Below are 27377 nucleotides of genomic sequence, written 5' to 3' on the forward strand. Positions count from 1 at the left end.
TTGGTAGATGGTTAATTCTGTCACAAATGTGACAGATACACAGTCTGCCTTATTAGATGCCATAATGTACTTGTAGATGGGATATCAGCTTTGTTTGTGATGGAAAAACATGCAGGCCCATAATAATTCTCAATCAGCAAGGCTAACCTTCACAAACATTTACAATGTATTTCTTTATTTTGTAGTAAATTTGGGAACAATGCTCATATAATCCAGGAACACAGGATCTGAGAGAAATTATACTAGATTAAAACACATGCAGTCCAGCCTGAAGGCAGGAAATGCATAATACGATGAAGTAAGAAATGGATTATCAATCAGTCAGGGGAAGTAGCAAACATTTACACTTACTCTGAACATTCAGCCCCTTAGCCTTTGACATTAGAGACATAATATCACGGGTGTTGTGCACAGCTGCCCGGAACCGATGAAGACCTCCTTTCTGAGCAGTGGGTGGAAGTTGAGATTTGGGAGCAGTGCGTTCCAAAACCTGGTCTAAATATTGAGTAACTTCATCATCCATATCATCTAAAAAAGAAACATAAAATTTAATTCACAACTTTCAAATATTGACGTGGTGATTGGGACAAATCAAAAGGAAATTTTGGACAATAAAAAATAAAATCAAAGAAGATGTCTACTAGTCAGTTTTCCACTATGAATACTATAAAAACAAATATGCTAGTTGGTTTTGGTTCTTGTCGGGGGTCACTGGACTCATGGGTGGCTTCTTGCTTCAACTGAAGCCTCTTCTCCAGATGCACTTTCCATGCTCTGTTCTGCCAGTCTGACGCTCTGTTTTGTTTGAACAATATAAGATCACTACATCAGATATGGAGTCTAGAATTACTGTGTGTTGCTCAACAACTTTCTTGTGTTTTTTTCATGTTATTTATTCCTGCGACTCTTCAAAACCAACTGATTTATTTTTCTTAATATGAGGCAACCTAAGAGGAAACATCTTCCTTCCTTAGTGCCTGAATTTCTTGTTTTCAAGCATGTGATGGTCATTATAATTACCTTTTGAAGAAGGCCCCTCACCCTTTAAATAGTGATCTCTCAGAGTGGTAAGCTGTCATAAACTTTGACAGATAAATAACAGTATATCAGGTGGATGAGCTAGCAACATTTAAGGCAGTCAACTCTCAACTTTGGCAGACCTGCTGATGGAGAAAGAGCAGTCTTTGCCTGCAGCATGTCTGTCAGCCAAATAGGGCTCATTAAAGAGTGGTGGTTGACATACACTAGTTCAGATGATTGAGCAAAATTTAAGGAAGAATCACCATTAACCCTCAGTGGAATGATTACTGAGCTAGACAAATTTCTGGCTGTAGGATTTGGACTATATATAGAACTCCGAATAGGGCACCTAAACTTAAAGTAGTGCAGTATATTAATGCACCATATTCTGACAGATTTACTTTTAGTGCTCTCTGACAAATCACATGGAAAGTATATCACTAAGAACTCTTGCAAAACAAAAATACATTAATTGTGGAAATACATACATGTCCACTTTAAAAAACAAAAAAAAGATCTAACATGCAGAAGGGCGAAAAGACTGAATAATTGGAGCTTATAAACAAGTTATTTAATGCTGTCAGCAACATCATTACATGGCTCACAACACACGTCATACATGTATATGCAAGTATCTACACCTACAGAATAAAAGACCACACACGGACTGCAAAGCAATAATACTACAAGGTCTTCACTGAGCATGCAGCCAACTGCTGTGCTTGCAAATATCAGAGGAAAAGCATTACAACGTTTTTTAATATGTGTCCCAATTTTTAACTCTATCACATTCAGTACTGTACCAGGTGTGCTTCGGAACATGGCAATTAGAATGGCCTTCACAGATTTTAATATTTGCTGTACATGAGTCATCAAATTCAATAGGTCTCTAAATTAATCATCAGCCTTTAAGGAAAACTGCTTCTCCTTGTGTCGGAGAGATTTTATCCAAGTAATCCACTGAATTCCAAAGTCTAAATTGAAGGTCAAGAGAACTGTTCCAGAGCTTAATGAAGACATTGTTTAGTAGTGCTCCAGCTTAGAAGGATTATTGCTGTTTTGAGTTCTCACGTTTTCCCTTATTAAAAAAGTACAATGGAACTCATCCAATTTTCAATAATCAGTGCCTTTTGTACAAGCAAGCAGGTTAAATGCACAAACGAGCACATAAATATTCAATTTTTACTTTAAAAACGAATTAGCTATCTTAGTAAAATGTAAAAAAGTAAACTAGCAACATGCTAATTATAAACACAACACTAGAAAACTCACAAAGTTAACACCTTATCTCACACAAGGACACTCCAAGCAAAGTGAAATTGAAAAGGTACCAAGCATAGTAGCTGCAATGATGGTGAGGATACATCCACACATTAGTTCAATTTAGTGTGGGATCTTCTGTTAATCAGGTCAATGAATTAATAGAAATCAAAGACAGAAGATATTAGACATAAAATGTTTATATATCCTAGAATAAACAGGTTGACTCAATGTTAGGTGTTGTGTCTGGATCCTGTAATGCTGGCATACACACTAATTCTCTCTCAGTCCTCCAAATATAATTAAAAGCTTGAAGTGCGGCTGACTTCAGGACTGACTATGGATCATATTGATTTCAACCACCACTTTGAAGAGAAGTAAGAAACTGGGAATAATAGCATTGCACAGCATGTATGGTGTTTCTCTCTTACACCTCTTTCTCTCTTATACACTTTGCACGTTTGCAATTTTACTGTTTTATACCTTTCTTGTAACAGGTGTCGAAGTAACAGTATTCCAACCAATAAAAGGTAAAGGTTTCAAATTCTAGGTAGCCATGTCACATCAGCATTGTGTGTGCCTTCCCTGATGCTGGAGCCCTTTTCTTTAAATGTCTGCTTAGAGGTAGCAGAGGTAGCAGAAGTAGACAGAAGCTGTAGTATAAGCATCCATTGCTTTCTCATTTTAGAGCACTGAATATTCAACAGGTAGAATTAAGTTGAAATTGTATTGTCTTTTAACCTCTGGGCACACAAACATAACTGTGCTGACAGAGGACAGTCAGCGAAAGGACAAGAATCTGGAAACATGGCGAGAATATTATGGGAAGGAGGTGTTTGGTCTAAAAATTTAATAAAGGTTGCATGAATTTGAAATAAACTTTAGACAGCAAAGATCTTACTCTTTATAATAATCCTAGATTGCATGCTAATTCCTAGTGTTCCCTGTAGAGAACACACAAGCCTTTTTCTTTTCATTATCAGTATGCTATGCTGTCTACTAATTAAATTTAGCAAGTAAAATCGACACTGATAGAGCTATCTTGTGTAGGAATGTTAACAAAGACAGAGTCACAAATGTCCAAAGATGTCTAAGATGAAACTCAAAAGCAAAAACATGTGCTTTGATATAATTTCACACAGAGAAAGAAACCACCAGGAAGTGAGAGGTTTGTTGAATTATTTAAGTAGAATGGGACTGTATTCATAGTGTACTTTTGAGAGCATTTTTAGGCTGTATCTGACCTAAATATATCACAAAAAACAATACCATCTCCTAACTTGACACTGTTCATCTATACAGTTTTCCACTACCTTTCCAGGGAGATCAGCACTGAACTAAAAATTACTGGCTGATGTTATGTAATTCAAGGGAGGGAGTCTACTCATTTTCTGAGATGAATGACTGATTACTAGCTTGAGGGTCAAATATTTTAATTAATTCCAAATTAGTAGCACTCAAAAGTGTCATGCGCTCAACTGAGATGTTTGTGAGATATACAGTATAGCAAATACACATTTATTACCATATGTCAGCTCAATGAAGATTCTACTGACAAACACCTTCCCAAAATCAAAGTTTGTTCTATACTTTCACAAGTTGTTCAGAGGGCATACATATGTTTATAGAGGCCAGTTAAATGGAACAAGACAATGGAAAGACCGTATATATGGTAAGGAAGTCTTGCTCAACAAGTGGTCCTTGAAACACTGTTAGATAAGCAATAAAAGTGCCTGCGTATCTAAATAAACTTCCCTAAGAGTGTCAATGGACTTGGAGTTGAAGGGGTGGATAATAATCAGCAATTGTTCCTGAATTATAACAAAAGCAACCTATACAGTGGATATGGTAAAGACATCTACCCATCCTTACCATCATCAAATAAGGAAAAGCCATGCATCTTGTCTTCCGCATCTAGCTCAGTGCAGTGGCGGTTGCTGACATCACGAGAATCATCATACGCCTTACCCTCCAGCCCAGGGTCCATGAAGCTCAGGTGTGTGCGGCACGAGGTAGTCAGGAACTCAGACAGCTTACCTGTTTGTGTCCTGAAAAAAAAAAACATAGTTGCTGTATATCACCAAATGCCAGTGTTTGTTGCACAAATCTCCTTCATCTCAGTCTTCTGTCCCTCCATACTGACAACTTTCACAACATGCCTAATCCACATCAGTACTACTACTTCCAGAAGCATTCATCACACTTTCCCATTAACCTAGACAATGTATTTTCTTTAAGCCCAAGGAGACAAGGCTCTTATGGTATTAAAGCCAAGCATTATCTATGACGTGAGGTGTGAAATCACATAATCATGAGAATCCACTGTTGTTTCTTCTTCTAACTTCAGAATTCCATTTAAGAGAGCACAGACAGGGAATCCATCTTCAAACAAAAGATTTCCCAACAGAGTGACTCAAAAATTAGGCTTTTTCAATCTACCTTGAAATTAGGGAGGATAAAGTCTGGACATCACAACGAACAACGTGGTCCCATAACTAAAAGAGTGTAGCATGAATGATAGGTTGTGATACATGCAAGACAGCAGTTGTGGCTAGCAATCTGGTAACAGGTCAGGGTTCATCCATCAGTCGCTCCATGAGAACACACGTCTTCATACGTTTTGACAATTTAAGTCACAGATGTGTATTCACCAAGCTTGCCCAATCAAAAACATTGTTGCTTTAGCTTTTCTAAATAATTTTTTCTTAAAATATTAAAAGCAATATTGTTATAATGTACAAGCAAGTAGGGTTTACATTTTGCTGCTATTTCCCTGCAATTTCTTAAATACAATTGTGTTTAATGGTAAAGGATTTCACTTAAAAATGCAGTTTTAAAACCCTTCCAAAGAATAACAGGATTTGGGTGGCGGGAAGGTAATTCTCTCCTTTATATGAAGTGTTCCATCCCATAAACCACTTCCTAGCGCACCCTCCGCTCTATATATAACATAAATATGTGCATTCTTTCAGCCATATGGACCTCATGGGGCATGAGACACTTGTTTGATACTATCAGCACTAGTAATTTGTGATATATGACTAACATATTTTTGTAATTTCTACATCTTTAATAAATCCCAGTAGTACTTGTTTAGGACAAATGTTTAAAGTCCATCTCTGTGTTCCTTCATATGGAGGCTGCTTTTCCCACTTTGCATCTCATACAACTCAGGGAGTCCTCCTATCCATGTTCTACAACCTTTCTTTAGCGCAGTCAATGCAGTGAAGATGCTTTGATTTTAAAATTCTGAATTTCACACGGAAGGCTTCATGTCTAAGCTCAATAAGTGCCTCCCTCAATTACCCATCTTTACAACGCACAGGTCTGGCCTCTGTCACTCACATTTTACAGAGGTTATCAGTGGAATGTGTATCATCAAAGACATATACGTGAGAGATATCTTTACAATTAAGACTGTCCTGAATGATTCAGTTATGCAACATGTTATATTCTTCAACTACTAATGAATTAAGAATTGGTTTCTGTGGTTGTTGGTGTAAGTATTTACAAACATTGCTTGTTGTTTTGACTGAAGTTTCTTTTTGATTCACTGGAGGATTTCATTTCCCTACATTTTTACTATATCGGCCTACATAAAAAACACTAAACAGTTTGATTTTTGTAACCCTACTAGACAAACTGATCTGGAACATACAATTTATTGTGTTTCTTCAGTCAGATTACCGTGCCCTCCTCCCATGCCTAGGCCAATTCTTGTTTTGGGGAATGTTTTATTTTTATTTATTTTCTTTATTGTCTTTATTCATTTTCATCCTTTTACAAACTTTAACAGAAAAGTGAGCGGGTCAGCCTAACCCAGTATTAAATCATGACTATGTCTTGGCAGAGTAAACAGAGCAATATGAATCTCACATATAACCATCAGATGCACTGTAAGGATTACAAACGTTGCGCTATAGATTCCCATCCATCAATGTAGCACATTACCTTCTAGTATGAGGCATGCCTCATCCGTAGGATAAACAGGTCGTGGCCGTCCCCTTCTATCAAACACCCCCAGTACCAAATATCATCCCATCCACAAATTATTGAGGTTGTAACATATTAATTGTACATAAAGCAAAACACAACTTCGTGTTTCAATATCTGGTCTTTTCTCATTGCCTTTCAATCCGAATACAATTGTAACAGGTAAGATCAAAAAGGTTCCCAAAAATTATGTGGGCGGGTCAGCGGTGGCAGCGTCTCCGCATATAGCACTGACCATTCCTCTCATAATTTTATGTCACAGAGCCAATCCTCAAACCTTGGAGCGGGCCGCCACCCCACTTCTTTGCCACCTGTCACTTCCCCAGCAATGAAGCTAAGGCTATAAGTTGTGGGTACACTCTCGGGATTTCCTTATCCCAGCACAGCAACATTACAATGGGGGGTGGGGAGGTGATAGGCATGATCAACCATGTCGGATAAGGCAGACCCAAATTTAGACCGGAATTTGGCTATAGCAGAGCATGTCCACCCCAAATGAAAGGAAGTCACTCCCAGTGCACAGCAGCGGGTGCGTTTGGTGTCAATATCAGGATAGTATCTGCAAGGTCTATTGGGGTGATGTATTCTCTGAGAAAACACTTGTAATGAATCAATTTGTACCTGCCATTGGAGGATGCCTCTTTAGTTTGTTAACAACAGAATCCCCACTGCCCATTTGTAATGTCCTGCCCTAAATCACCCTCCCACATCCAGCGTATTCTACTGAGATCAGGGATCCAGTAGTCCACTGCTACTGTGAATAACCAGGATATAAGGTTGGAGGGTCGTGGACTAGTTAAGAGTATGGTCAAAATCAACCATTCCTGGGGTTCCTCTGGAAATGTGGAAAACAAACGTCTGGTTTTGTGCGCCAATTTAACATAGGTAAGCACATCATTTATATTAGCCGGAGAGTCATCCACATAGTTCTGTTAAGTCTTGAATTTGCTGTCAGTAAATAAGTCACCCAGTGTAAGGAGGTATTTTTTCCGCAATAATTGTAAAGCCCAAGGAGCAGTGTCTAACTGCAACTCATGATAATGCTCAATGGGAACATGTTTGGAGTAAATTAAGGGAATATTGCATTAAGTGGCAAATCTATTCCATGGCCACATGGTGCCGCATACATTATGAACTTCTTGAGTAGGCCTAGGAAGCTCTGTAAATGGGACCACCGGCAGAGGGGTGGGGGTTCATCAAACCCTTTTCTATGACCACGTGGGGCATGTCTGCTGTTCTGGAAACAGTGATGAATGTATTGTATTTGTGCCACTAAATAGGACATTTCAAAGTTGGGGGCTGCTATCCCAACTTTATTATATGGCAGTTGTAAAGTATTTCAGCTGAAATGAGGTTGTCTACCCGCCCACACCGACCTAATCATGAGAGAGCGGAGCTGGGCAAAAAAGGCTTTATTTATGGGCACTGGAATACTCTGGAAAAGGTATAATAACTTAGAGAGAACTACCATTTTTATTAAGGCTACTCGTCTCACTAACGAATGGGGGAGGATTATCCATTTGTCAACTCGCAAATGCAGGACCTGCGTAAATGTCCCATAGTTTGCTTGTATGATAGTGGGGATGTCTGTATGGTAGAAAATGCCTAAGTACCTTACCGGATCAGTTCGCCATTGCAGATCTATGGTTTTGGTTTGGTGGCAGCAGGTGTTCAAGGAAACATCATTGATTTAGACCAGTTAATTTGTAGGCCAGACCAGTGATCATAATCTATTATCTTCTGGATAACGGGGTGTAAATTAGCCGCCGGGTCATTCATCACTAGCATTGCATTGTCTGCATACATGGAAAGTATGATATAGCGGAAGCCCATGTTGATCCCCGCTTATGATTAAATTCTCGCAATGCACAAACTACAGGCTTGACAGTGAGAGCGAATTGAAGGGGCAACAAGGGGCAACCCCGCTACGATTCCCGTTTAGTCGAAAAGGGTTTTGACAGTCCCCCATTCAGGCGCACCTTGGCCATTGGAGCTGTATAAAGGAGCTGCATCCGCTTCACAAATGATCCACCCAGACCCATTCTGGTGAGTCTGTCATTCCCTGGTAATTTCCCGTTTGTGATTTGCCTGATGACTTGCTTAATCTCCATAAGTGCTAGAGGCTGGCATAGTACCCCCCTTTGCGCTTGATGTAAACATGCCAGTATGACCCGCTGCAGACATGCATCTATCTCCTTAGGGTCGGCGTGTATGTAGGAGGTGTATAATCCTTGATATAAGGCTACAAATATTTGCAAAATTCTTTCAGGGGTGTGATGAGATTGGCCATCGGGCGAATCAACTGTGTGGATGTAGTTTGTAGACCAGCAAGGTTTGTGTAACATAGTAAGTGTGTGTCTGGATCTATCGTCCTCCCCATATTTCCGAGGCTGTGTGTAGTTACTGAGGAACTTTACCTCTCTATCCACTTCCTTGTGGAACTCTATTAGAGCTTGTTTCATGGGATGCAATAGGCGTTTGTCTTTGGTGTCTTCATATCTTAGTTTTAGGTTCATAGTTCTGTTTTCAGCCTCGCAAGCCTAATTGATCTGAGGATGTCATGTCCTTTGGCAATACATTCCCCCCCGAATAATGGCTTTTAATGCCTCCCAAAAAGTCGTCATAGTGTTCACTGAGACTTTATTGGAAGTGATATAGGTCTGTATTGCGGACAGGTCTGTATTACGGACAGGATCTCTTATCTGAATGCTGTATCAAGCAGCATCTTAGAATGAAGTCTCCAGAGTGGTATTTGTCTCCAAGTAGTGGGTAAGGTGAGTTTTTTTTAGATTACTGGGGAGTGGTCTGACAAAGTTCTGGGTAGATGTTGTACTTCCCATGTCCATCTCATCACATCACTGGCGCCCACCCAGATATCTAGGTGCGAGAAAGTGTCATGCACTGAGGAGTGAAATGTGTATTCCAGAGTTGTGCCATGACAATCCTGCCAAATATATAATTTGTCAAGCTGTGCCATAGTGTCTAAGAATGCTACACAAGCTCTAGTGAGGCGCCGCTCGTGACAGTCTGTGTAATCTAAGTCTGCGCCCAGTACTAAATTGTGATCCTCTCCCCATATAATGGTGTCGGGGTTCACTGCTAGACATTGTGCCTAGGCCAATTCTTTACAGCAGTGTAGCAACTAGACCAAACCTTCTCTCCTGTTTGTATAAAGATATTTAATGCTTAGAAGAGCTGATTTCTACTGATGAGGTTGAAATAGACTGATTCTGTATGAGTTTGCTTGTGTCCTGCATTCGGAGGTGATCAAGTCTGGCAAACAGGCCTGGCCATTGCTATTCGAGCAGGACCAAGGCTCATTTGCATACGGTTAAATTCCCGTTTAAGATGGCACAGCGGGCAAAAACAGTGATGGATTCGATTGTGGGCCTGAATAATTATCTGTGGCTGAAATTAATGCAAGAAATCCATCCATTTCATTGTATTTTACTGTAGCAGAAAAGTATACAAATGATGAGGCATCGAGAGCAGGATCATCAAGTAAAAACTCTCTTCAAATAAAATACAATCTCAGAGACATTCACTGTACTGGCCACCAGGTCTTCAGCCTTGAGGATTCAGACACACTCATTTTTCCATACCCAAAGATTACAGATATGTTCTCTCACATGAGCTTTAAACAAGAAACCCAAACCGTACTGTCAATGAAAGAAACTCTGCACAGCTTTACAGTTCTATTCATCCACTCTACTCCGATCACATTACTGAAACTATCTCCTAGTTCCTTTGCACTATGTCTCCTCACTCTCAACCTTAAAACTACTCACCTTCCGAATCCGAATAAGTTCAGCTGTCGCTGATCAATCTCCAAGCATGTAGTTGGAGATTGTGAAGGCCCGAGAGCAGAACTCTGCCCTACTGCTGCGACAGCAGGTTCCCCAAGGGAGGCAGCAGAGATGCTCAGTTCCAGGAGTTCTGGAAACCATGCTGTCTTGATGAACCCAGTGCCACTAGGATGTCTTGGGCCTGGTGTAACCTGATCTTCTTGAGAACTTGGGACAGGAGTGGTATTGGCAGAAAGGCATGCAGAAATCCTGAGTTCCATTCAAGGTGGAATGTATCTTGGATCGAGGGACGCCTTGGAAACTCCTACGTGCAAAATTGCTAACATTGCATGTTCTCAGTGGTGGTGAACAGACTGAACCAAGATTGTCCCCATTCATGGAAGAGACCTTGCACCACCTCCAGGTTCAATTGCCAATCATGACCTGCTAAGTGCAGATGACTGAGCTCATTTGCCCAGGCATTCAATCATCCTATGGGTGCAACTGCCACTAGGTTTCCACTAAGTGCTGACAGCTGCAATCACCTGTCCTGGCGTTCAATGATTCTGCCAGGGGGTTCACCACTAGGAAAATTCCTTGATGGTCAAGCCATTTCCAGAGGCGCAGGGCCTCATGGCACAGTGCCCGAGACCACACCCTGACATTCTGAACTAACTACTTACCTTTGATAAAACCTTATCTAGTAGAGGTTCTATCTAACCACACATTCCTTACGTTAGACTTAACCCCAGGTGTCAGACTGTAACTGGAAATTCTAGAGCAGTATCCATGCACACTGGTGGGTGGTATCACTTCGGCTCTGTGTTGACAGGGCCAGCAGTGACATGTGTGTTGCATATAAAGCCCCCACCCCATTGTGCTAACATTTTCTTTTTGGGACCTTTCCATGCCAGAAGCATGGAGTCACAAAGAATGCTGATAAAGGGATGTGCATTACTACAGGCCTCATAAGAGTGACTATGTGGAAATCCACTCGCAGAGCGGTGAGGATTGTTAAGGAATCTGTGGCTAAACAGAGTCTCAACCACATAGTTATCGAAGGTAAGTAACTTGTTCCTCTGAAAGAGACTTATACCCGCATATTTCTCACTTTAGAATAGATACACAAGCAACACTTCCCTTGAGGTGGGTGTGCAAACAGATTAGGACAAAAAGTCCTGCAGGACTAAACAGGCAAAGTACCCATCATGATGGATCTGATCATCCAGCCAATAGTGCTTGGCGAACGTGTGTAAAGACGTCCACATTGCTGCCTGACAGATGTTGAGTACAAGGACTCTCTGGGCCAACGCAGAATTCACAGCGTTGGCTCTGGGGGAATGGGCACACAAACCCTCTGTGTGTTGCTTTTTGGTCAATGTGTAGTCCATTTTTATGCAGAGCACTAGCTACATGAGATGGTTTGTTTCTTCGCCCGACATATCCAGGACCGAGGCAGAAAGATCAGGATCACAGCCTGGATGTCCTGAACTGTCTTTCCTGGGGGAAAAACACAAAACCAAACTGTGCCCAAAATGGCTCTGATAAAGGGGTGCTTCTGAGAGAGAGTCAGGAGTGACTTCAACGTGTTTCATGGTGAATTCTAATGATGACAACAGATTCACTGTAGCCTGGAGGTGGTTGACTACTCCCTGGGGGTCAAGACAGCCACTCGTTGAGGTATGGGAAGACTGGCACGCCTGACCTCCAAATGTGTGCTGCCAATACCACCAGCCCTTTCGTGAACACCCCAGGGCCACTTGAGAGACCAAAAAAAGCAGCGGAAGTACTACTGTTTCACCACAGAATGCAGGGAGCACCAAGCCTGCAGGGCAGTTATATAGAAATAGATCCCTGAAGGCCCAACGTCACCACCCAGTCACCAGGGCCAATGTGAAGGCACTAGTCAGGAGGCCGTTGGTCTAAAACAGGATAAAGAGCCCTATCCTTTTTGGGCCCCAGAAAGTTGCGGAAATAACAATCACCTCCTACTTCTGGGATGGGAACCCTCTTAATAGCTCCTTAGCCCAAATGGGTTTGTACTTCCTGATGCAAAATGAAGAGGCAGTCCTCAGTCAGTCATTGGGTGGGAAGGTGGAAGGTGCAGTGGCATATCTACGCCGAAAAAAATGCAGGACCTACCAGTCTGATGTTATGGCTTGAAAACCCTGCAAGAATCCTCTGACCTTGACGGCGGTGGGCACCAAAGCCTCAACCACGAAACTACTGGGAACCTTGTAAAGGATGGACTGGCTGTTGGTAGGAAGATAGGACAGAGGTGCCTGGTGAAGTGGGGCAGATAATCCCAGAGTGTGTGTTGTGGCTCTGCTCTACTTGAATCACTCAAGAGTTCAGTTTGGCTTGTCCCCAAACAGGCAAGCCTGTCGAACAGCATGTCTGTGAAGGACAACTGGACATCGCCTAAAAAACTGGTGGACTGCAGCCAAGTGTGGCAGTGAATGGTAACACTGGTGCCAATGGCCTGCGCGATGGAATTGGTGGTCTCCAAGCCACAAGGAATTGTGAACTTGGCCCTGTCGCAACTGTCCTCTATAGCCTGGGTGAGGATAGGCAGGAGATCTTCAGGAATACTTGGGAAGACTTGAGCCAAGAAATCCCAAAGGGTGTGGGAATAGCACCAAGCTGGTAGACAAGAAGACCCTTTTTCCAAATGTCTCTGTTTTCACTCCCTATTGGGGGGAGTAGTTCAGACATGTAGGGGTTAGTTTTGCTAGTAGATGCCTGCACCACCAAGCTTTCAGTGGAAGGGTGCTGCAATAAAAAAAGCTGGGTCGCCCGGGCCAGGGTGGCGTAGTTGTGCAATCTGGCAGTTGACTGGGAAGGTAAAGAAAGGTTTTGCCCATGCCCGCAACAAAGTGTGCGTAAGGGATTTGTTGAAAGGTAAGAGGGGCTCAGTGGAAGTTTGCCCCGGGTGAAGAACCTCTAAGGGCACTGGTCTTGTCCTATATGGTGGGGAGCTGAAAGTTAAGGACTTCGGCTACCTTAGGTCTGACAAGTGCAGTTGCAAATATGAGATCTTCCAAAAACAGAGGAGAAACAAGAGGAAGCACTCAGTGGCCGGACCAGGGGTGAAAAGAGCCCCAACTCCATGAATGGGTTAAGGCCACTAGACTTTTGCAACTGCCATACCAATCTTCCTCATTGTATGCCTAGCCAATGTCATCAACCACGTCATAATCATTTTCCGTATCTGTGCCAAACAGAGAATGCAGAGTATGTATTCCCCCTTGTGAAGACTTAAGTGGAGAAAGTGGTGCCTTGAGAGGGATCAGGCGTGGCTTCGGTCAAAGTCAAACTGGCGCAGACTCAGAAAATATAATAGATACCTGACATTTCTGCTTTGTCAGTACAGCGTTGAGGTTCCGGGAACAAGCGTGGATCTCAGAACTATAGGTGGAGTTGGAACTGAAGCCGAGAGGTGGTCCATGGGAGCTTGGAGGGTCCAACCAGCACCGAGGGTGAAGCCCCTAGCATTATTCCAGACGTAAGGCCTCTCAGCTGTGCAGGGCCCGAAGGAGCACCAGAGAGAGAAGGCAAGGATCTGAAGAGTCAGAGCATGGCCTTGCGGAACTCTCTGATCTGTTTTGGCATGCCAAAAGGCCCCAGAAACACAGGTTGTGATACAACAAGTTGATGGATGGGCTCCAAAGCTGAACAACTTTGGGAGCAAGATCAAAATGTATGGTGCTACCCACACCTTCCCAGGAGGCTAAGTGGCAGGAAGGGGCAGAGTCCCACTTAGATTTCTAGTGTTTTTTCTTTGACTCACCCGATGACTCTGATCGAGACGAAGACCGACCTCTAGAACGGGACCAGTGCAAAACCTTTAACTTGGAGCAGACCCCTTGCAGATTCTTTCGGTGCTTGGCGATTTAGAGTTTTGCCTCGCAGTCTTGGATGCCTTCAGGTTCATCAACAGGCAAACCCTGCAGGCTTTATAGTCGTGGCTCGACCCCAGGCACCACTGGCAAACCTCATGAGGGTCTGTCACAGATATTTGTTTGCAACAGTCCCTACAAGGTTTAAAACCTGTTGTTTCTGATGGTGACATTTCCCTTGCACACCTTTTTACAATTTTGAAGAGGTAAAGGATTCTCAAAGAGAAAAGACAGAGCTACGGATCAGCAACTGATGGTGTGGAAAGACAGGAAGTGATTTCAGTGCACTGGAGTGGCGCCTATATAGGCTTCACATGTTATTTTCAGAGAGGAAGGGCATCTGTACAGAGTCGCACTGAGCCATCTATCGGAAGGCAGATGTACTGCTGAAAGGTTTCCAGAGCCTGTCTGTCATCTGGGGACTATTCAAAAGGTGAGGAATCTGCAGTTAGAGCTCAATCAGAAATGTACTTACATTAAATTTGTAATCAGTGTGCGCACTTTCAATCACCATACACCTTATATTAAACACTCCATATTCTCTATGTTTACCAGCAAAACTATCCATGACCTGCTGATTCTAGTGTCTCCTTCATTGTCAATGTTCAAATCAGTTATTCTTCTTCAGTATCCAGCTGAGTATTAAGACATTGGCCTACTTAACTAATAGGAGGACAGAACACATGCATTTCATTTAATTTAAAAATCGCATTCCTTGCACTGGTGTGAGACGCACCGCATAATTATGAGGACACTGACTCAATGGACAAGTTACTTATCTTTGGTAATGTCTTATCTGGTAGAGACAATATCTAGTTACAGATCCCTTACCTTAGAATTTCCCCAGACATCAGTATGGATCTGGAGATTTTTCTCAAGCAGTACCCCTGCGAGCTGTTAGGTGGCGACGATCGGCTCTGTGTCCGTCATCTGCATCCCCCATTCCAGAAATGACGTTGCAGGTCCTATATAAGCACCACTCTGGTACTCTGACAGCAGTCTCTTTTCACGACTTTCCACACCAGAAGTGTATAGCCATGGAGAACACTGACCACTGGTGCGTCAAAACTAAGGTCCAGAAAGGCCTCTAGAAATCAGTTCACAGGGTGGGGAATCTACAACTAGAAATTGTCCCTACCAGATAAGGCGTTACCAAAGGTAAGTAACTTATCCATCTGCTACAGACATCTCGATTCAGACACCTTACCTTAGAATAGATACCGAAGCAATACCATGCACAGAGGTGAGTCTGAGAACTAAGATCATACTAGAAAGTCCTGCAGGACCGAACAGGCAAAGTGCCCATCCCAAGAAACCTGACTGTCCGGGAACTAGACTTGGGTAAGCGAGTGCAGAGATGCCAACGTTGCCGCTTAACTCAATGGTCTCAGCGTTAGCTCTGGTAGAATTGTGGAAACTGGCTAAAGAATCCATTTTATTATTTGCCCTGGCCTGACCTCATCCTGTGACACTCAATGATGAACATGCCTTAAAAACAAATGTATATGCAAAAGGTTGGATGACCTTTACTAAATTATCCCTGACAGACAGCTTGTAATGCAAGGCTTGCTTAAAAGAGACACCTCATGCGACATGCATTGCTTAGTTCGCCCAGCAACAGACAGACATCTGGATGTCCACATAGGTCGGAGGAGAAGGTTATGAAGAAACTGGTTTGGTGACGCCTTGGAAAGTCCCAACCGAAATGTGAAGGTCACGCTTATGGTCATCTTGTATCATGCTGCCATCATGAAATGTTGTTCTACTCTGAGTGGATAGATGCCTAATATATGTGTAACACCATGCATCTCCTGATCAACATCACACTATGTACTTGATGACGCAATGACCTTTTTGTTGTTCTGATTGGATGATGTGTTTTTACACTTTTGTGGTTTTCATGTAAAAAAGGTTGTACTGGAGTTCTACAATTCTGACTGCTTGGACTTGGCCTCTCAAGCCTGTAGTCTCTATGCACATAAATAAAATATCTTTCTTCATTCTTTCTTGGCTGGTTGGTCTTTGGATTTTTCCTGAATCTGAAAAGGCTTCTACAGGATAAGCATGCAAATCTTCAGGAGGCTGCTTCTTAGCCAGTGCCTAGCACATTTTAATGCAGACTACGACCCATCTGGAGATGGTTCTCTTCTACACTGCCCAACCCGTCTTTGCACCCACTCAACAAACAAAGGGTTGATCACCAACCCGGAAGTCTCTGGTACGATCAAGGTAGAACACCAACGCTCTTTCTGGGTCCAGGCGGTGAAGTCGCTCCTTTTCCTTAGAAGCATGTGGGGGGTGCGTAAAAAGCAAGCAAGGTGATAGATTGGCCTATATGAATGGGCGTGACCACTTTTGGCAAAAAGGAAGTCCTAGTGTGAAGCACCACTCTGTCAGGATAAATGGAAAGGTAAGGCGGCTTAGATGACAATGCCTAAAGCTCACTCACCCTGTGGGCAGAGGAAACGGACACAAGGAAGGCTGTTCTCAAAGCAAGAAGCCAGAGTGAACAATTGTTGAGAGGCTCTAAAGGAGCACCCATCAGAAATGTCAAAACTAAATTTATATCCCATCAGGGCGTAGTGAATGAAGATGGAAGAAACATATGAGTAAGGCCCTTAAGGAACCTATTTACAATAGGAGGAAGGTTGATCAGGCAACCGCAAAAAAGCAAATATGGCAGACAGATAACCTTTGAGAGTGCCCTTAGCAGAGCCCTGCTAAGCCAGAGTATAGGACCTCAGAGACAGGGTCAGAAAGGAGGTCAACAGACTTGTCTGTGTACCATGCCAAAGATTTCTTCCAATGACATGCATATATTGTTCTGGTGGAGGGATGCCTGGGTGCCAAGATAATGTTATAGATTTCAGGCACAAAAGCTGTCCATTGCTGCCGCTCAATCGCCAAGCAAGAAGGTGGAGACTGGGCAGGTTCGGGTGGAGAACCTTACCCTGCTGCTGTGACAGAAGATCCTCTTGAAGGGGCAGTCTGATCAGAAGATCAATGACAATGCTCAGTAACTCGGGATACCAGAGCCTTCATGTGCAGTCTGTAGCCTCAAGGGCACGATCGTTCTTGATATTCTTCAGAACTCTGGGCAGAAGTGGTATGGGCGGAAAGGCCTACAGGGGGCCTGAGTTCTACTTGAAATGAAAAGCATTGTTGAGCGATTGCAGTCTTGGAAACTCCAACCCGCAATACTGCTGACATGGCACATTCTCTGTGAAGGAGAACAGATCTAACCAAGGCTCTTCCCACTGCTGACCTTGCGCCACCTCTGGATGGAGATGCCACGTGTGTTTGAGTAAGCATTGTTGGCTGAGTACTTCCGCTATGGTGTTCAGAGTCTGCCAGATATTGAACCACCAGGAAAATGCCCCGATGTTCCAGCCATGTCCAGAGACGCAGAGCCTTCCGACAAAAGGTCCACGACCCCACCTCTTTCTGCTTATTGCAGTACCACATGGCAGTGGTGTCTGTGAAGACATGCACTAGCTTCCCCTAGAGAGAGGGGAGAAATGTTTTTAATGTCAGCCTGATTGGAGCAGGTTGTTTTTTTAAAAATCTCTTTATTAGTTTTTCATATACAACACTTAAAATCGACATCAGACATGAGCCACTCTATGCATATCATCTTACATATAAGAAAGATACAACATGGAGAGGGAGGGCCCCCAGCAAGAGAAGATCCGACTGCCTCAGCTTCGATTAACAATACAATGAGTAACATCTACATACAGAGATAAAATTCAAAAGAGGCAGGATAACCCCATCATCTCGCCCTTCATGTAATACATTATCAGAAGATAACATTGTCCTGTGGACCATACCGTGTGTATATTAACAGCACTTTATCAACATCCTGTGCTGTGAGGATGATGTTGCATTTAAGCATTGTTTTCTGTTTGTATGTTCAGTTGATAATCAGTCACTCCTGGGTATGTGGCACCATGACTCCATAGGGGCCCACTGCGCCTGGTGCACTGACTCATGACCATGGCACCTCGTACCAGCCTACTATTAGCGATTTCATCTGAGGTATTGGTATTTGGTTACATTACCTAACGCTTGCAGTGCTACCTTATCTAGATCAAGGAGGGCGAATGTCATCTCTGGCTTCAATTTGGGTTATGAAATTATGCCAAAGCCCCAGTCCCTTAATCATTATGCCCCTGTCATTAAGAGAGTGAAGTGTGTGTGCTTCTGCCCTCACCCATTTTAACAAATCACACAGCCAGCGGCGCGCGTTTGGTGCCCCTGGTGCTCTCCATTGCACTGCTATGAGGCATTCGAATAATACAAATGCCAGATCTAAACATCTATGTATTTGCTTATCTTTCTTTGACCTGGGACATATGTCTAGCAAGCAGGATTCAGAGCTCCAACAGGTTAATGTGGAGTTCAGACTCTGCCAGAAATCAGATGCCTCTTATCTCCGCATTTCCTAGATGGCCACCCCAGCCCTGGAGGGACGCTTCTGTCACTACCGCCAGCTTTGATTGGGGAACATGCTATGGGAGGTAGAGGCTTGGATGACCAAGATCTCAAGGGTATGGTGTTGTGTAAGGAAACTTGGGTCACCCGGAGCAGGGTGATGGCGGGCGAAAATTGTTATGTTCACTGGAGCCCCTCTGCAGGGTTTGGACCAGGTACCCAGTAGGACATCCATAAGTGCTTCACTGAAAGGGAGCAGGGGTTCGGAAGATGAGGTTTCAGGTTGAAGCATTGCTGTCAAGAGGTTAGTCCTGACTGTCCTGGAGGCAACTCAAGGTCCAGGACCTCGGTTGCTCTTATCACCACCATGGTAGGGGGAGAAAGCATGCCAGTATTTGGGGAGGTATCCAAGCCACTGGATTCACCAAGTACAGCCACCAGTTACCAGGTTCTTTGAGCTGGTATTCCAAAGGGTCCAGCGACATCTCCAGTGCGTCGCCGCAACCTAGCCCATAAGAATAACCCTCAGGATCCGACAATGTGGGCAAGACCCCTGTCAGAGTCGCACAAAGCCCTGTCGGCTCCCTGTTGGAGTCCGCAAGACTGGGGACGGTGCCACCCGGAGGGACGGGGAGTGGGGCCCCCAGCTCCGGGAGCGTCAGCATCAAGACCAGTATTAGGGAAGGTCGAGGTGGTATGCCCGAAGCTGTCCTGGATCCAAGCATGGATTCCCTAGGTGCCCCTTGGGGCCGAAGCTGCCGGCACAGATCTCAAAGGGGCCCCTTCTGACTCCATGGGGCCCAAAGGCATTCCAGCGGAGTCGGACTACCCAAAAATAAGGTGCATGGCCTCAAAGAATTCTTTAAGTTGGGCAGGGGTCGCTCTGGCTCCTTGAAACTCAGGGAGTCAGCCCAGATTCAGTCTATGCAGATGAAGGTCTAGCGCAACAATGCTCCTGCTCCCTCGTCGGCCAACAGACAAGGTGGAGTGGAAGAACATTTCAGCTTCTTCTTATGCCTCGCCTTAACCAATTGAGGACTTGGAGTGGGACAATGATGATGGAGGACGCCGCAACAGCTCCCAGGACCCTCCTCTTGCCGGGACCTCGACTTGTGCAGAGTCGAGTGTTGAGCCGCCATCATTTTCAGGGACTGCTCCCTCGAAGCCTTCCGATGCATAGCCCGACAGTTAATCATCATTCACTGGTATGAGGTAAAAAAAAAAAAAAAAAAAAAAAATGCTCCAATATGCTGGGAAAACATTTCTATAGTCTGGACATGATTAGAGCTAAAGCAAAGAAAATAGTGTCCACAACACAGACAGGTCATTAAACAGACTATTTAACACACTCAATACTTCTCTGTCCAGGTTCTGTGTAAGAATGTTTTTGTTTAAAATTTTAAGAACGTTTTACATAATAAATATTTCAAACGCGAAGAAAGAAATTGCTTTATGTGTCGGGTCTCTATAATCAACATTCCATGAACTTACAGACAGGTAAAGCTCATTCTATTTGGTATGGGATCAATTGATAATTAATAATTATCTATAGACAAAATACAAGATTAAATTGAGAAAGGTAAAGGCTTACCTTGCCCCACCAAAATATCCATCTTGAAGTTTTCTTAGTGTTGCAAGAACAGCTGGATCCAACTCAGTCTGACTGTCATCTTTTACAAAGAAATAAAATGAAGCATGCTGAATATACCATAGCAAATAGGCCACATATATATTGCTCCTATAAAAGAGACTATTGGCTGCTTTAGACAAAATCAGTTCCTTACTTGTAACTGCAGCTATTCTGTATTGCCATCTTTCAAATATTTACATGCCTAAGTCATTAATTTGTGTCAGGCTGGAGTTCACAGTAAGCAAAGGAACACTTCTTTGAATATGAAAGTTTGGACATCTCTTCATTGTTATGAGAATGTTAAGGCTTATAGCAGAGCCATCTTCCATGATAGGATTGTCAACACAGATTTGTGGATGGGTTCGAAAAGATGTCTCATTACTTGAAAGAGCAAAGTGTTCTATTCCCATGAGTCTGTGGGTCGAGGCCTAAAAGGAGATTTCCTAGATAATCCCAACATAAATTATGACAATGTACTCTTTGAAAACACTGATAGCATACCTATATGCATCAAAACCATGAAACTGACTGATAAGGTACACCTTTCTGGAACCATATTTAAGACCAAACATAGGGAAAAGTACAAGATAAAGCAGTATATTAAGGGATCCTGCAGTGAACCGCATCTACAGAAACATTTTCTTTAAAGGTTTTAGTTGCTAAAGTTACTTTAACGTTTACCTGCATTCTGAAGAAATGTCTAAGTTAGCAAACTCACGGAATGGAGCCAAGCAGACAAACTGAGCAACAACAGGACATTATGCGGAACTCTACCTCCTTGACTGGACAGAAGATTCAGGTGTGTTTCAAAAGCCATCTGTGGTCTGCAAGATGCAACACCTGTGTACCAGTACTGACTTTACCATATTGGAGCTTCCAACACAACTGAAAATAGCCCCTTCTTCATTTTCCTGATTATTTTGTGGATCATGAAAAAGAGGAGTAAAAAAGCATTAATAACAATCCACACAAGTACATCGAAAGTGCTTCACCTCTCATCTACAAATGCCACTGCCTTCTGATAAAGAACCAGAATGTCTTGTTGCACCTTGCTGGAAAGAGGTCTAGGTCCTACTGAACCAACATCAGAAGTCTTTCTGCAGTTTGGGAGATTGCAGTTTCCATTTGTAGCTATCTCTTACTGACCTATAGAAGGCATCTGCCAATTAGTTGCAGAGATCTATAAGGAGATACCCAACTAGATCTATAAGGAGATACCCAACCACTTTGTTTGAGATGCCGTGTAAAGTGATACAGAACTCCATAATTTCTGCCCTCCCTGCAGAGTACACAGGATGCCAGGCATACTGTTGGCGGATGTAGAACATGGATATTGTGTTGTCGGTTTCACTAGCAGTGCCTAGCCTTGAATTCTGGGAAGAAGGGCATGATACCCCAGAAAGGTTAGCCTTAGTTGCAACACACAGATGTGTAGTCAAATTTTGTTGCTGGTTTCTAGAACTGAAGGACCTCACTGATGTTGTGTACTGGCCTTCTGTAATACAGCCCAGGCTTCAACTACAAGGTAATTTGAAAGGTATTATTACATGAACCAATGTCGTGTTGCCACTGTGTGTTTAACACTTCTTTAAAATGGTACTTACGTAGAGGCACAAATGGAGTAGCCGAACAAAGGAAAACAATGGACAATAATGGACTTAAACTGGAGAACCATAAAGATATGTCTCATTTAAAAACCCTAAACAGTAGTTAAAATTCTTCTTATTCTTTCCTCAGAAGAGTAAACTCTGGCTTGAGAGCTGTATCCATGAGTGGTCTTAGAACAAGTGAGTGATGGGATACAAGAATGCCTTTTCCTGAACTAACAAACACCTCTATTTAAAACACCTCTATTTATTGAAGTGCGACAAGCAAGCAATAGCGGATTCTCTTGCCTATTAGCATTAAATTCCCTTTCATTAGCCCCAATTATCAAGTTAGGGAAAAACCTGATAACCATGAATTCCGAGGTTGAACCCCACAGGGGTGCGTCATTCTGTGATTATTCTATGAGCAGACCTCTGCAGACATTTGCTCACTGTGTATTAACATTCACTTCTTGAAGTATTTTGCAGCTGAATAACGTTTATAGTCACCCAACTCAATGGTACTAATTGAATGGACAATGGAAGAATGAAAGGCTGAGTGAACCTTACAGGATTCAAACCTGTGGCTATGGTATCAAACACTGGTTTCTGGAGTGGATGCATTAGTTCAGTGAATTATCAGACCCAGAACAGAAGTACTTGAAATTGCTGAAAGACCACTGAGAAGTTTAGAAAATTGCCATGCCCGGAATGAAAAAGAATTTGGAAATATGCATTCTGGCTATCCAGGGATGTCATAAATCCCTCTTCCCGCAGGAGGCTTAGTACACCTCTGGTAAGATGACCATGCTGAATTATTGTTTTTCAGAATTTGTTGCATTACTAAAAGTTCAGGATAGGTTGGTATTCCCCTATTAATTCAAGGGTAGGAAAAGACTTGAGCCAAAGTTGTGTTTCTTTGAGATCTGGTAATTGCATCTACAGCTCAGATCGTATATAATATGGCGGGGATTGCTTGCTGAAACTTCTTAAGATGTGGGTATTTTTCAAAAACAGACAGCACTCAAGTGAAGTTTTCAGAAAATCTGAGGGTACAGCCAAACTTGATTAATTCTAACACCCAATGATCTGCAGTGATGTTCTTGCACAGACAATGTTTCCACCAACTTGGCAAAGGTAAATGATGGCAGCTAGTCAGACTGATGGATCAGGTTTTCTTTGAGGGCTCATGCAATCTTTGTTGGTGCTTCATCTATAGCAAGAGGGAGCAGTTGAGTGAGATGGCCTCAGCTGTGATCAGTGAGACAACAGCCTCTGTTAGTTAATAATGCCTGCAGGAGTAGTATAGCTGCTGTGCTTGGTAATATCGATACACACTATGTAATCAGTATGCCATGTATCTTTTTCTTTTGTTCATCCAAATGTAGAAGGCTAGCAAAATTGGAGGGTGTCCAAGGTTGGCGTAATCTTTATGCTTTGAAATGTTTAGTTGAAGTATTGGCAGAAAGGCACTGGAAGAAACTACTGCCCAGCCACCCCTGATGGCCGAGGACCTTTGTTGCTGCCAGGTGCCTGAACCAGTGTTCAAAATGCTTTGGTTGAGTCAATTACCAAAGCAAATGTAAGCTCAACTTCAGGTAACATCCTTGACCTCAGTCCTCCTGTATTACGATATGAGGTGGAGATAAGGAGCATTATTTCATAACTTCCTATTGCTAGGGTGTTGACTGACTTGATCATGGTTGCTGCCATCAAACTCAACATTTGCCCCTCACCTCCTTGCCCTACAAAGGCAGTACGGTATGGCTCTGGAAGAGTGGCGACAAAGGAACAAGCATGTGCTTTATAATAATTCTGGAGTCTGGGTATCCCTGAAATGCACCCTTCCCATGGACACATACACCAATCACAGATATAACACTTCTGCACTGCACAGCACTTTACAACAACCTGATGTAGACAAGGGTGAGTTAAGCACCAACAGCAAAACTTTAAAAGTGAGCGAGCCTGTAGGCATCACTCCAGTGACACAGGTTAGAAAGGACCTGTTCGTTCCTACGGACTACTACACAGTATGCTGCCACCGCACTTGTGCTGCTTAACTCCGGCTGAAGACAGTAGCCTCCTGCCACTATCAGGGTAGCGCTTTGGGAACCTCTCCCAATCCAACAAAACTGCAGTCTGAGAGTCATGCATAGGTCATGGCACACTGCATGATCCGTATTTTCCTATGACAAGAAAGAGCATTAATTATCCAGGCATCAGTACAGGTGGCTTTCAGGGCAGGGGTGCATGTCTATTAGCAGGAAGAGGACTTTTCCCTCTCAACAGTCACTATGGGCCAGTCTTCCCCCGACAAAATACCGCTCCGCGGTCGCAAGACCGCTGAGGGTATTTTGAGATTTGCCCTGGGCTGGCGGGCGGCCGCCAAAAGGCCGCCCGCCAGCCCAGGGCAAATCTACCTTCCCACGAGGACGGCGGCTCCGAATGGAGCCGGCATAGTGGGAAGGTGCGACGGGTGCAGTTGCTTTGCAGACACTGAAATACTTTGTGGGGCCCTCTTACGGGGGCCCCTGCAGTGCCCATGCCATTGGCATGGGCACTGCAGGGGCCCCGCAGCACCCCCTACCGCCATCCTGTTCCTGGCGGGAGACCCGCCAGGAACAGGATGGCGGTAGGGGGTGTCAGAATCCCCATGGCGGCGGAGCACGCTCCGCCGCCATGGAGGATTCTCCCGAGCAGCGGAAAGTCGGCGGGAGACCGACGACTTTCCGTTTCTGACCGCGGCTGAACCGCCGCGGTCAGAATGCTCGACGGAGCACCGCCAGCCTGTTGGCGGTGCTCCCGTGGTCGGTGACCCTGGCGGTCACCGACCACCAGGGTCAGAATGACCCCCAATGTTTTGAAACTCTATCCACTAGCCAGTGGAAGCATGCAATGGCTGTGGAAAGTAAACTCCAGGAGGGGTCTTCTGACATTACACTAGAGCAAGCAGTGGTGCCACATATCCTCTTGTTCCCAATTCTGTTATCTCAACTTATTTTTAGTCTTCGTCATCATGGTGTTGCTGGGAGGCTGGTTCCTTCTTGGGAGGTTAGGGTGTAACAGCAAGTGTTGTGGCAGTGAAGAGTGGAGGCAGAGGATACAGATCTGGAAACTTTGTCAAAAAATTAAGAATTTTTTATACAAGGTAAAAGAACAGGGAAACTGCATTTTAGGCTCCTGGAATGACTACCTTTTTGTGTAACAGTCAAATCAACCACCACAAAATCATCTTTGCCCAATCTACGGAGAGCAGTGTAGTTTGGTTTTCTTTGTTTTCCAACACTGATATTCCTTGCGGTAAGGAACTGTTCTATATCTCCTTTTTGTTCATCTTCTTTCTCCTGTACTTTTGGAAAATCTGATATTTGCATCTGCAATAGACACTTTTTCTGCATGCTTCTTCTCTTCATTGGGAAGGTGGTGTTGCCATCCATAGTAGTAGGTCTCGCTTGACTCCATGTAGGCCTTTTCTTAAATAAAATGAGAACTAGTGTTAATGAGGGAGTCCAATTTGGTGCCAGGGAAAAGGTTCACAGTAAGCGTCTTTGGGTGACTGTTTCCATCAGAAAAGAACATTGCCAGAAGTAAGTAACCTGCTCTTCTAATAAATGCTAACTCTACAGATTTATAAAGCAAACTAACCCCATATAAGTCTCTGAAAGGAGGTGGGCTAAGGACTTCATTGGGATCATTTTAATAGAGGAAAAAAATCTGAATAGGGCTACCAAATTTAGAAAGTGTCTGAACGTCTGCTTTCCTTTTCATACAATCCTGTTCTATAAAGAGAGGCTCAGGTAGCAAGAGTCAGCTGGACACTGTCATTTCTTCCAGTTCTGTCTGGCTTCTGGCACTCACACCATAGAAAAAGATTATCTATCCTAGACGTCTTTGTTCTTTATGGAAGTGAGTAAGGTCCTTCTGGGATCAGATTGTTGTAGCCCCTCCTCTTCTTTGGAGGGATGGGGGGAGTAAAGAATAATAGATGAAATAAAATAGGTACTGTGACCACTTTATTGTGAATTCAGAGTTTGCCTTGTAGACTGGTTGAGTTAGGTTCACTTAAATGTCAATGTCCATGTGATACTTCCTACATCATTGTAAGCATTCTTGGAACATGTTGAATCTGTTGAAAACATGTACAGAATATGTTTCCTGTCCACTTCTATAAGCAAACTAGTTCATTTTGTTATTTACTGGTTAACATGGTTTTTTGATCCACCATTAAGCACAACTCCAGATGATTAATGGATGTTTCTCTGCATCTCCAACCATTTCATTACAAAGAACAAGTTACTTACCTTCTGTGTACTTTATCTGGTAGAGACTGTATCTCGCTGCACATTCTTTACCTTAGAATTAACTCATAGGCATCAGACTGGATCCAGTCATTTTTGGTGAGCAGCAACTCTGAGTGGCTCCATTTGCCAAGAGACCAGTCACTTCCTGGCAGAGAAGAGATAGATGGTCCTCTGTCAGCTTGTGGCATGGGAGGTGGGTGGCATGGGAGGTTGGGGCAGACACAAAGTGGAGAGAGTTCCCCTCTGGACAATTTGTAGAATCCATCAGTCTGATGTGACAGACTGCCAATGGGGCAGGTGATGGCATACTCTGCCTCCCACTGGGTGCCCTCGATAGTAAGAAGGCAGGCTATACTGTTTTGGAGGCTGCGGCTGCTGGGGGAGTGGTGGACTGTGGGTACTGCATCCTCGACCAGGCAGAGGCTGGGAAACTGGCGTGCCACAGTGGCTGGGAGGCTAGAGATACAGCTGAAGCCCTGTCTGTGGCCATGAAAGGAGCGAAAGGCAGATCGGGTGTGTAGATAGGCCATGGAAAGGCTCAAGGATCTGGCCATAGCCCTGCTGTCTGTAAAGTGCTCCAACGATGAATACTCCTTGTCTCCGAAGAGAAATAAACCATCAAATGGAATGTCCATAAGCGATGCTTGAATAGCCCAAGAAAAGCCAGCTGTTCTCAGCCAAATGTGGTGCCGTAAGTCCACTGTTGATGAAACTCCCCTGCCCAGCGAGTCGGTGGTATCCACTCCACATCTGATCATTAACTTAGCAGAATCTCTGCGGTGAGCAACAGCCTGGGTGAGACTGGCCTGGGCCTTCTGCGGGACCGTTGGTAGCACCTGCACAACTGTATCCCACAGAGCATGGGAGTAGCAGTCCAATAGGCATGAAGTGTTCACATACCGCAGTGCCCGGCTAGTGGAAGAAAACATCTTCTTCCCTAAGGTATCCAGTCTCTTGGATTGCCTATCTGGAGGTGCGGTAGGGAATGCACCAGGATTTTTGCTGGAGGCAGAGGCTTAGATTATCAAGCTCTTTGGGGTAGCGTGGTGTGTGAGGAAGTAGTAGTCCACTGGGGAGAGGCGATGGTGGCGGCAATCGTCCTGTTCACAGGAGCAGGATATCTGTAAGGGCTTCATTAAAAGAGTGGTTCTGAGGGGGGTCTCTCCCAGCTGAAGCACCTGTCAAGACTATAGTCTACACTGCCACAGAATGTAGGCGAATTTGCCGGACCTCAGCTGCCCATCTCACCACCACTGCAAATGACGCTCCCTCCCCTGTAGCCACGGTACGGGAGAAAGCATGCCAGTATCTGGAGATGCTTCCCTCAAATCCTCACACCAGTCCATGTTTGGCTCAAAATGCAGGTATTCTTCAGGGTCCAGCAACTCCTCCCAATCCACCCCAAGTCGCAACCCATAAGAATAGGGTTCAGGCTCTTTCCTGGAAGGCATGGCTCCAGTCGGCAT

At 43.9% G+C, this 27377-nt stretch overlaps 1 protein-coding gene across 2 annotated transcripts in view; it reads right to left on the reverse strand.

The window, feature by feature from the left end:
* The window catches only part of PHKA1 (phosphorylase kinase regulatory subunit alpha 1), a 967577-nt gene that overhangs the window by 456492 nt on the left and 483708 nt on the right, over window positions 1-27377 (reverse strand). For both annotated transcript variants that reach the window (XM_069211854.1, XM_069211853.1), the window contains exons 17-19: window positions 19983-20061; window positions 4153-4328; window positions 352-528 (exon numbers count right to left, since the gene is read on the reverse strand). In XM_069211854.1, the coding sequence (XP_069067955.1) occupies window positions 352-528; window positions 4153-4328; window positions 19983-20061 (432 nt within the window). The remainder of the gene's footprint in view (window positions 1-351; window positions 529-4152; window positions 4329-19982; window positions 20062-27377) is intronic.

The sequence above is a fragment of the Pleurodeles waltl genome, chromosome 10 (genome assembly GCF_031143425.1).
Source record: "Pleurodeles waltl isolate 20211129_DDA chromosome 10, aPleWal1.hap1.20221129, whole genome shotgun sequence".
Classification (NCBI taxonomy): domain Eukaryota; kingdom Metazoa; phylum Chordata; class Amphibia; order Caudata; family Salamandridae; genus Pleurodeles; species Pleurodeles waltl.